Here is an 11,219-nt window from a genome sequence, read left to right on the forward strand (position 1 = left end):
AGAAAATTTTAAATTACTACAAATTAACTTTTATTACACACTCAAAATTATTATATATTCACATTTACCGCTAAATGAATACGGAACGGAAATTTCCCATGAGGACGAATATTGTTGTTGCACCGGTCATGCTTTGGGAGATCAATGGAATGTCAACGGTGAAGAGCTCTATTCAGTCTTCTTGCTCATTTAGACATGCAAATATCGGCTGTATAGAAAGCCCGTATATATAAAAATAATGGCTCGGGTGGTGAAAGTGTTCCGAACTTTAAGAAATCATTGGAAAAAGTCCACATTTGCGGTGTGTGTGCTCTCATATGGAGGACACTGGCTCTATGGAAAGCACTGGTGTGTATCACAGTACATATTTCTGTCTGTTTATCTTTTTATCTGTCTTTCAGTTAGCATTTTTCTCTGTCTGCCACCAATTTATTATCTGTTTGTCTGAGTATCTATCTATCTATCTATCTATCTATCTATCTATCTATCTATCATCTATCTATCTATCATCCATCCATCCATCTATCCATCATATATCTATCTTCTTGACAGATATATGTCTAACTGTTCAATTGTTTTTCACAGTGACAGTGTGCTGCGACGTGAAGCATGTATAGAGGCTAGGGTAAGACATATTTCATTTTTTCTAAGAAAATTGTACATCAAGTTAAACCAAATGAAGATGAACTGTTGCCTTGGCATGTAATTAATATCAAATAAATGTGATTAATTAATTTATTTATTAGGGCTGCACGATATTGGAAAAAATTGACATTGCGATATTTTTTTCCTCTGCGATATATATTGCGATTTATATATATATATATATATATATATATATATATATATATATATATATATATATATTTTTTTTTTTTTTTACTTAAAACTAGGGCTGTGACGGTCACCATGACAACCGCGTCACCGCGGTGGTCATTGCCACCTCGGTTGTCCATTGCCACCGGCCGTAGTACGTGACGTCACGCACTTTAAAACACAAATTACTGTTATGTTGCCAAGTATTACATATCTGTTAGAATATAACATTAGGCGCGATTCAGCAAGTTCAAGTTCAACCATGAATCTTGTTAGAAAACGAACTCTTACATCTGGGAACATTTTGGATTCGTGCCGAACTAGAAAGGTGAACGAATCAATTTGGATTAAGCTTTTTGTATGGGGGTTTTAAGTAAAGTGTGTTTTAATATTCACTGCTGAGTGCTGAGAGTCCAAACACTGAGGAGCAAATCCATCGATACGCAGATCCACGGGTCCCGAACCATGCAAGCTAGTGGCGATTGCCCAGCTCAGCCAGGCATGGCAGAGGCATTTGCAAAAATGGCCAGATACAAAAGAGAAAGTGATAAACGGAAGACATTGACGAGAAATTGAGCATATAGGCTATTTGGTAACTACTTAAGAACGCGCCGCTCCGCAGAGTAGAGAAACCTGCGTTGCGAGAAATGCGGGCGGCGGAACAGAAGGAGAAGCCCTCTATCGCATGGTTGTGAAAAAGTAGCCTGTCTGTGCATTTTTCGCTACAAGCACACCGTCTGACAGTGTATTGCTGGAAACATTATAACCCTATTCTTCACTTAAACCGGACAAAGTCAACATGTTAGTTTTTCTGGCAAATAATTTAAAATATGAATACAAAAGGTGGAGAGAAACTACGCTGTTTTTTTAAACATCTGACTTATATTGTTACTAGGTTAATATTTTCTTTTTACGTATAATTATTAATATTTATATTATTATTACACTGATTAGGAAAGTGCCATTTAGAATTTTTGTTAAGTTCTTAAAAATGTAACGTTTAATTGTTATTATTATACAGTTTCAAGCAGTTAAAGTAATGTAATATTTAACTACAATATTTATAAACAGTTTTGTGTTGTTTTATTAACGAAAGTTCAAAAATAAACGTACGTTTATACGGATGTTTTATTTATTAATATTAAATTCGATTATTCCTTAATTTTTACATAAAAGGTAAATTAACTTAAGTAGGCTACATTATCTGTTGATGTACGAGATCGAGGAACATGTTTGCCAGTAAATAATGTTCGCACCACTTAAAAAACAAAACAAATGAATAACTTGCGAAAAGGATGCAATAAAAAATGCAAACGCTCAATCATTCTTCACAATCGGATTCGTACGTGCAATAAGCCGAGGCTATATTGCGCCGACAAGAACAAGCCCTTAAACTAAGTCTAGAGAGAGAATTAATACTAGTTAATATTAATGATTATAAACACGAACTGCGTTGTATGATAAACGCATCACAATGATGTCGTGATCTTTGCTGAAGAACTGATATGTTATCGCCGTCTCCCCAGCCAGGTTTTCATCTGCTTTTTTCCCCTTCTTCTGGATACAAACAATAAAGTATCAGCGCCAGACCAGTGGTTTAAATTATATTTTAATCTCCTGATTTCTTTTCTTTTCATTAAAAAATAAATAAATGTTTAAAGTTTTGTATTGCATAGCCTATATATTTTTAAAGATTATCATTCAGCCTACCTGCAGCGCATGAGGTTGTGTGCTTGGCAAATCCCCTTTACTCATGCTACCCATTTCAGTTATGACACTGTAAACTTGACTTGGCAGGCTGATCATCTTTAAACTCAAAAGGTGTTTTTAACTTGAGACTGCATGCTTCTGCATAATGTGATGTTTCTTATTACAACTGTTAGCGGTGTCAAAATTAAAGCAAACATTAAAAATGGTTTTGTTTTATCAATTGTATAGTTTAGTTTTAATAATAGCTAATGTATATAATAAATTATAATATCGATTATTGTGTAGACTACAATGTTCAACAAAACAATTTTATTAGGTTACTCTAATAGACCTAATCCCTAACTGAAAAACGAATGTGAAAATGACAGGCAGTTGCGTCTTTGCTAAAATTAATTTAACGACAAATTTCTTTTGCTTTTTTCCCCTTTATAGATCAAAAGAGCAGTATTTAAATAATTATTTCACTAAAACATGAGTTGAATGCCCAGTTCTTTCCCGTGTGAGTTTATTGCGCCTCCGCCGCGTCTGCGTTTTTAAGGTTACAGGTGCACCCTGACCTGACACGGGGACCAGATCTCTGTATTGCTTTAATTTCTCAATTTTCATAACTGCATTGCATTTTCATATGGTAAAATATCAAAATTTATGTTCTGAAAGTAGTAGGAATGACGGGAGTGTTAGTAAATAACAGAAAGAACTTTCACTTTTGAGTGAACTTCTGTCACGTGTTATTTTAGTATGATAAAATAAACAAAAATAGTAATGCAGAAAAGTATTTTTCGCTCTGCCAAGCCTTCTCTGTTGCTGTATAGAGAAGCAGCCTGCTCAGTCTCCTTACCCCGGCCCCACCCCGCCCACCGACTCCTGAACGTCTCACTCACTCACTCACTCACTCACTCACTCACGCGGGCATGCAGTGCGGTCTCATGAGGAAACGCAGCTTTTTGATATAATGTTTTTCTTGTTCCCAAATACAAAGAATTTATCAAGTATTGTTTGAAATAAGTATTCGTAAAAACACGCTATTCCTGCTTTTCCGAATACCGTATTCCGGTTCGGCTCCACCCATAATATATATATAATTTTATTTATTTTTTTTTTTTTTGCATCACACCCTCCTGCGATGTGACTATCGCGGATGCGCACATCGCGATTTCGATGCTGAAACGATGTATCGTGCAGCCCTATTATTTATTTTCCGTATTGCTCATTTGTTGTCATTGTAGCAAAATGTTTGTAGCTTTAGTTGTAGTCACAACTTTCATACCCACATTTCCCCAAGTTTCACTACATAAATATATATATTTGGTCTGGTTTCACAGGCATTTGGTCAACAGTTAATTGGACCTCAGGAGATTCTGAAGAAAGCCACAGTCATTCTGAATCCTGCTGCCTGTAAAGGGTACAATTGTGTCCCTCAACGTGTCACAAATGAGGTTTTCCTTGGATTGTATAGCTGTGTCAGTTTGTTTGTGTTGTTATAGTTATGTGTCTTCTGCAGGAAGGCGAATCAGTTGTTTGAGAAGAATGCAGCTCCCATTTTACATCTGGCTGGTGTGGAGGTTAAAATTGTGAAGGTATACTTTCTATAGAATGAGGTGCTAAGTCTGTTTATTCGGGTACGATTACATTTGTAATTGATTTATTTTCTGAAACAGACTGATTATGAAGGCCAGGCAAAAAAGCTCATGGAACTGATGGAGCAAACGGATATGCTGATCATCGCTGGCGGTGATGGGACGTTACAGGAGGTATGAAAGTATCTTTGCAAAGTGGGATTTTTAAAAAATATAATTTGTTATATATTTCATAGGATTCTTTTCACACAGGTGATAACCGGCCTACTTCGTAGAGCTGATGAGGTATTTGCTAGTGTATCTGATTTAAAGCTTTTAGTTATTTTACAAATCTTACAAAGGTTTTCTAAATGTGCACTGTTCTGCCCACAGGAGATCTTCAGTAAAACACCAATTGGTTTTATCCCTCTGGGTTCCAGTAACTCTCTGAGTCAGAGTCTGCATCTAGTCTCTGACAATAAAGTACAGTAAGTCTCGTCAGTTAAGTCTTCAAGATAATTGATTGTAATGTTTGTTGTGATTAGATGTATTTAGATGTTTTTGTGTATTCAGGCACATTACCTCAGCAACTCTTTCAATCTTAAAAGGAGAAACGGTTCCACTGGACGTACTGCAGATAAAGGTAAATTCAAGAAAAAAGAGATTTAAAAGAGATGATTTGACAACATTCATTATATTAATTCTTTTACACAAACCTGTGTAATGCTGTTCTCAGGGTGAGAAGGAGCAGCCAGTGTTTGCGCTGTTGGGATTACGTTGGGGTGCATTCAGAGATGTAGCAACTTCTATTAGCAAGTATGCTATCATAAAACACATCTGTTCAGCTGTGCCTTTACTGTACGAGTACTGTGCTACGTCTGACAGATCGCACTATTATGTCTTTCTTTTTTTCATTCTTTTATAACCTGTTTTAACACATTTTAATCAGTTTTTATTAGCTTTTAAATCACTATTATTTGTTTTTATCTTCTTATACTTGTCTTTTATTCCTGTTAATTTAAAGCACTTTGAATTACCATTGTGTATGAAATGTGCTATATATATATATATATATATATATATATATATATATATATATATATATATATATATATATATATATATATATATATATACTTGCCTCGCTTATTAATGTTTTTATATGAAAGAATTTTAAATGCAGATGTATAATACTAATTGATTTAATGTCATTTCTCTCTTGTTGTCAAGATATTGGTACCTTGGCCCCTTGAAGACGAGAGCAGCACATTGGTTTAGTAGCCTGAAGGTAAATGCGTCTCTTCAAATCTCTAATTTAAAGAAATCTTTTATTGACCATCATAACAGTTTTTATTTTATTCACTCCTACAGCAGTGGCCACAGGTTCATGTGGCTTCCCTATCCTATCTGGCTCCCGTACCTCGTCCACCTGACCTTCCAGATGAAATACCACAGCGACCCAACCTCCTCTACCGCATCTACCGCAGACTCCAGAACTACTGGAACCCTCCTTTAGAAGGTATTATGTAACCTGACAGATATTCCTTAATGCAGAATCTAGTGTTTAAATGTTGTTTGCTAATATTGTTTCGAAGCAGGTTCAGATGTATTGTGTAGCCAAAAAGGTGCTAATTTTGTTCTTGGGGTCTCCAATAGTTTTGCATTTATCAAGGTAAAAAACATAATATATAAACACATTATATTTTTCATATAAATTGCAGCATGACCTCTTTTCCTACAGTATCTGAACCCTTGTGTATTGTTCAAATTTACTATCCTTTTGTTATGTTAGTGGCAGTTTTTCCCCCATTGACTTCCATTATAACAACATTTTTTTGATTGGCAAGCCTTGGCACCAAATAATCATGAATTTTTGATTGTTAGTGGTTTTCACTGTTGAAAAGAGGTAAAATGTGTCATTTATATTGTTGATCATCAGTTGGCACAATTGACACTTTAGGTAGGCCTGTGGAAAAAAAACTTTCTGGCTTTTAAATGGAGTTCTATGGAATAAAACAACAAATTACAATATGCCTGAATAAATACACTTACCATGTTTACTATGTTCTGAGAGCTGAGGTGCTTATTTTGATTTTCTCAGACATCTCAAAGTAAGTGCAACATAACAGACATATAATGGAAGTCAATAGGGCAAAATCAGGCACTACCATAACAAAAGGGTAGTAAATTTGCCCAGAGTGTATTAAGTAAGATTTGTCACTAAAACTTTGATTTGCTGAAAAACAGAGAAAGTTGTAACCAAATTAAGACCTAAAATCACCCCAGAGTGGATAAGAACATCCTCAACAGCACACAAGGGTTAACACAGTTAACTGAAGGTTCCGGTCTCTCTAAACCTCCTTTTTGGGAGCTTACTCTGCTTTGATTGTTCAGATGGATCATTCTGGTGTTGTGATTACAAAGCAGATTAAATGCCAATTAACATTTTAATTTCAGCTCCAGAGGTTTCCTCAGTAGTTGCATACAGTAATGTGAATAATAATGATATTGTCTGATTTCCTAAAACATCTAAATTTGACTGCGATGTAATAACATGCACCTTTTATAAAGCTGCTTTGGAACAATAATTATTGTGAACAATGCTATACAAATAAGCTTAAATTCAATTGAAGCCAGATATCTTATACTTTGGAAGTGCAAACAGCATTAGCATAAACAACAACTCAACTAAAATGTTTGACGATCAAAGTAGACCATACAGTAGATGACCATTGTTCAAATGATTATTTTTGACAGAAAGTAAAGCTAAGGCTAAAATAAAGCTAGTTTCAGACAGTTTAAAGGTTGGTTTTCAAACAGCTACATTACACAACATGAAACTTTTAAAGCATAATGGTTTCTGTTTGTTGACAGAGCCACCAAAAGAGCCTGAGCCAGAGCAATGGGAGAGCAAAGACGTTTCTACATTGGAGCTTACCGTTCTCACACACAACAAGAACCCAGTCAAGAGGGTGAGTTCTAACACAGGAGTTGCTCTTTTATTATTATTTTTAAAAATGTGAACTTAATGTAGTTTAAAGTTTCTTATTGGTGATCACTACTGTCTTCAGCGTGTAGATGATTCAATGCTGATCAGTCTGGACCCAGAATCCCTCACAGCTGGTCAGTTCATCACTGAGGGGTGAGTGTTGTTTAAAAGAGTCAAAGGAGACATGGAAAATAATGCTTAAAAGATGAGCAAACTGTACCTCATGTTGATCCAATTTCTGTTTTTGTCTTCTGATATCTCTCTTTTATTAAAAAATAATAATAATTTTGCGAAAATAAATTCAATTCAATTATTTTTTTTACAAGTTCTATCTGTGACAGCTGTTTTTCAATTTTATGTGCTTGTTAAAGTTTTTTGGATAAGGGATTTTAAAGTTGTAGTTTTTTTTAAGATGTTGACAGTCAAATATTTGTCCCATGTTGCTAAAAACACTTAGGACATGTATATTTCACTAAAAATGAGGCGATGAGATCACTGTGTAAATTTCAGCATGTAGACTGAATGTCTGTGCCGGTGGGTACAACGTGACATCGAGTTTTCAGCATTATTCATGAGAAAGACTTGGTTTAAACCAATCAGCGCACTTTATTGTGTATGAGATGCAACTTCATTAATATGCATGATATAGCTTTGAAGATTTTAGAACAATATGTATAAACGTGTCCGTCTATATATCAGGGCTGCCCAAACTCGGTCCTGGAACGCCTGTGTCCTGCATATTTTAGTTCCAACCCCAATTAAACACACCTGAACCAGCTAATCATCTCTTTATAGATATACAAAAACTTCCAGGAAGGTGTGTTAAATGAAGTTTGAGCTAGACTATGCAGGGCACCGGCCCTCCAGGACAGAGTTTAGACACCCCTACTCTATGTTAACCTTAAAATGTGAACAAAACTAAAGTTTGGTCTTGTAAGTGCTACTGTCAAACATTAAAAATAGGCATAGTATTTATTGTGTTTGAAATTTACAAATTGATGAAGTACTATAAAAGAAAACAATTCTTCAGTAGAATATAATGATTATACATTTTTTCTTTTAAGTTAGAATGTTATAGTTATTGTTACATTTTCTTTAAAAAAAACATGGCCGTTTAACTTATTTATTGAAATTATGGCCGATACTTTTATATTTGGAAGACCAAATAACCGATATATATATATATATAGGCCAATAAATCAAAAGCTTGACCTTAAATTTTCTGAACCTGATTAAGAAAACAAAGGGCAAACAGTGGACATCAGATTTGTTTAGATGCTGAAAAACCTTGCAAGGTCTGCAGTTCAACATCTCACATCAGGTGTATGCATTTAAAGCAGATTAACCTGTGGAAATAAGTTTACAATAAAAATAAGCATTTATCTCATAATACTAATACGGCAGCTGATATACACCCACCGGCCACTTTATTAGGTACACCTGTTCAACTGCTCGTTAGCGCAAATTTCTAATCAGCCAATTATATGGCAGCAACTCAATGCATTTAGGCATGTAGACATGGTCAAGAGGATCTGCTAAAGTTTAAAGTGAGCATCAGAATGGGGAAGAAAGGTGATTTAAGTGACTTTGAACGTGGCATGGTTGTTGGTGCCAGACGGGCTGGTCTGAGTATTTCAGAAACGGCTGATCTACTGGGATTTTCACTCACAACCATCTCTAGGGTTTAGAGAAAATGGTCTGAAAAAGATAATTTATTTAGTGAGCGGCAGTTCTGTGGGTGCAAATGCCTTGTTGATGCCAGAGGTCAGAGGAGAATGGCCAGACTGGTTCAAGCTGATAGAGAGGCAACAATAACTTAAATAACCACTCGTTACAATCGAAGTATGCAGAAGAGCATCTCTGAACACACAACACATCCAACCTTGATGCGAGTGGGCTACAGCAGCAGAAGATGACACCGTGTGCCACTCCTGTCAGCTAAGAACATGAAACTGAGGATACAATTTACACAGGCTCACCAAAATTATACAATAGAAGATTGGATAAACGTTGCCTGGTTTCTGCTGTGACATTCAGATGGTGGGGTCAGAATTTGGCATCAACAACATGAAAGCCAGGATTCATCCTGCCTTATATCAACAGTTCAGGCTGGTGTTGGTGTAATGGTGTGGGGGATATTTCCGTGGCCCACTTTGGGCCCATTGGTGCCAATTAAGCATCATGTCAACACCAAAGCCTACCTGAGTATTGTTGCTGACCATGTCCGTCCCTTTATGATTACAGTGTACTCATCTTCTTATGGCTACTTCCAGCAGGATAATGTGCCATGTCATAAAGCATATATCATCTCAGACTGGTTTATTGAACATGACAATTATCTCACTGTACTCAAATGGCATCCACAGTCACCAGAACTCAACCCAATAGAGCACCTTTGGGATGTGGACTGGTGGTTGACATGGAAATCTGCAGCAACTGCGTGATGGTATCAAGTCAATATGGACCAAAATCTTCGATATCACAAAGGATTGAGGCAGTTCTGAAGGCAAAAAGGGGTTCAACCTGGTACTAGTAAGGCGTACCTAATAAAGTGGATGGTGAATATACTGTGCATCCCTCATAATTTGGCACTTTTTTAATTAGTAGAGAGCTCTCTATCTAAAGAATAGATTTGTGGATATTTAATTAATATTGTGGATGATTAATATTGATTCATGTCATACAGGACTAATAAATCAGTGGATCCCATGGAGCCCATAGAAAATGCTGTACAGATAGAAGCCAGTGCTGCACGTCTTGAACTCCCAGAGGTAAGTGTGTTTATTTAATATATTTTTATTGATTTTTGTGTAATAATGCATCAGTTTAATCTGTATTTTTATATATATTGCATTTCCTCTCCCATCCACAGGAGGGTGCTGGCTTTTACGACATTGACAATCAGGAATATGAGGCAATGTCTGTCGAAGTGCGACTGCTGCCAAGAAAACTGAGATTCTTTTGCAGTGCAGAGCGCAGAGAGCAACTTGCAGAAGCTCAGTGATGACATAAAAATGTGGATTCATTTTCCAAAAGTACAAGAGGGAAAAAACATATCAGCTACCCCAAAAAAAGAAGTCGTCTTCATTGCGTAACTTGACAACTTGTGTACTATGAACTTGAAAAAATGAGTTTACACGTAATGAGTTCTGTCATCATTTACTCACACTCATGTTGTTCCAAACATATAAGAAATGTAGTTATCTTCAAAAATGAGGATATTTGTTTCTGCATCGAGTCTGTTCACCCAAAACTTGAACATATTTGATTATGGCCAGAGAGATTCCAAGTTTTAAAATAAAATCTAATGTGCGCTAAAGAGACATGATCACTTTATTAGATTACCCTTAAATTTAGGGTTTCATTAAAACAAGCATCGAGCTATAAACAAACATCTTTAAAACATTTAAATTTGATCACAGAAGCTCAGTGATGCTTGCTTGACATATGAGAACCACTGAGATTCATTTTTCACACCAACACGTTTAGCTTCTTTTTTTACTGATGCCTACATGTGAATAAAATAACTGTATTTATTTTGGGGGAAATAAAAAATGTAAAATGTTTAAAGTTGAACAAAAGTCTTTGGAATGACATGAGGAGATATGAGACATATAATGAAATAAATTTTAATTTGGAAAGATAGTTGAATGCGCTTATAAACATGTTATAAATGGTGTCAACTTAGTATGGAACAGGTTGTTTTCCTGTTTTGAACTTTTCTTACAAACTCTGGTTTACTTTAAGTGAATGTTTTCCTCAAAGAGCTTAATATTACCTTGAAGAGTGCAAAAATGCCTTTAGAAGAGATTTCTCACTAAAAAAAGGAAAATATACTGACAATTTACTTACTTTCAAGTGGGTTAAAAGTGTTACTTTTTCTGTTGGACACAAAAGAAGATACTTCAAAGAATGTTGGAAGCTGGTAGTCATTTCTTGTGTGTTAACAAAAAAGAGAGAAACTCAGATTTGGCTGAGAAAATGATGTCAGAATATTTGTTTTTGGGTGAACTGCCCCTTTAAGAAACTCAAACTAGTTATGCTGTAAAAGTTTGACCAGATGAGGACCAATAATAAAAGTCATTATCATGCTTTTATTTTGCTTATTTCATTTAAAGGCTTCCCTTGAAAGAATCTTTACAGTCAGT

General features: G+C 35.5%; 1 protein-coding gene across 1 annotated transcript; it reads left to right on the plus strand.

Moving 5' to 3' along the window:
* The first annotated feature begins 118 nt into the window (after nucleotides 1-118).
* On the plus strand, nucleotides 119-11,166 carry agk (acylglycerol kinase). The gene is made up of 15 exons (NM_199880.1): nucleotides 119-348; nucleotides 586-625; nucleotides 3,849-3,928; nucleotides 4,028-4,103; nucleotides 4,185-4,277; nucleotides 4,356-4,388; nucleotides 4,476-4,570; nucleotides 4,656-4,725; nucleotides 4,819-4,898; nucleotides 5,313-5,370; nucleotides 5,454-5,601; nucleotides 6,957-7,054; nucleotides 7,154-7,224; nucleotides 9,758-9,842; nucleotides 9,944-11,166. The coding sequence occupies exons 1-15, from the start codon at nucleotides 239-241 to the stop codon at nucleotides 10,073-10,075; spliced, it is 1,269 nt and encodes a 422-aa protein (NP_956174.1). The 5' UTR covers nucleotides 119-238; the 3' UTR covers nucleotides 10,076-11,166.
* Nucleotides 11,167-11,219: the final 53 nt, after the last annotated feature.

The sequence above is a fragment of the Danio rerio genome, chromosome 18 (genome assembly GCF_052040795.2).
Source record: "Danio rerio strain M-AB ecotype USA chromosome 18, GRCz13ab, whole genome shotgun sequence".
Lineage (NCBI taxonomy): Eukaryota > Metazoa > Chordata > Actinopteri > Cypriniformes > Danionidae > Danio > Danio rerio.

Bases quoted from the DNA above. Each gene is read 5' to 3' on its own strand.
- agk (NM_199880.1), top strand. From the start codon at position 239: ATGGCTCGGGTGGTGAAAGTGTTCCGAACTTTAAGAAATCATTGGAAA. The intron at 3,929-4,027 runs GTACAATTGTGT...TGTCTTCTGCAG, and splicing joins AATCCTGCTGCCTGTAAAGG to GAAGGCGAATCAGTTGTTTG. The intron at 9,843-9,943 runs GTAAGTGTGTTT...TCCCATCCACAG, and splicing joins CACGTCTTGAACTCCCAGAG to GAGGGTGCTGGCTTTTACGA.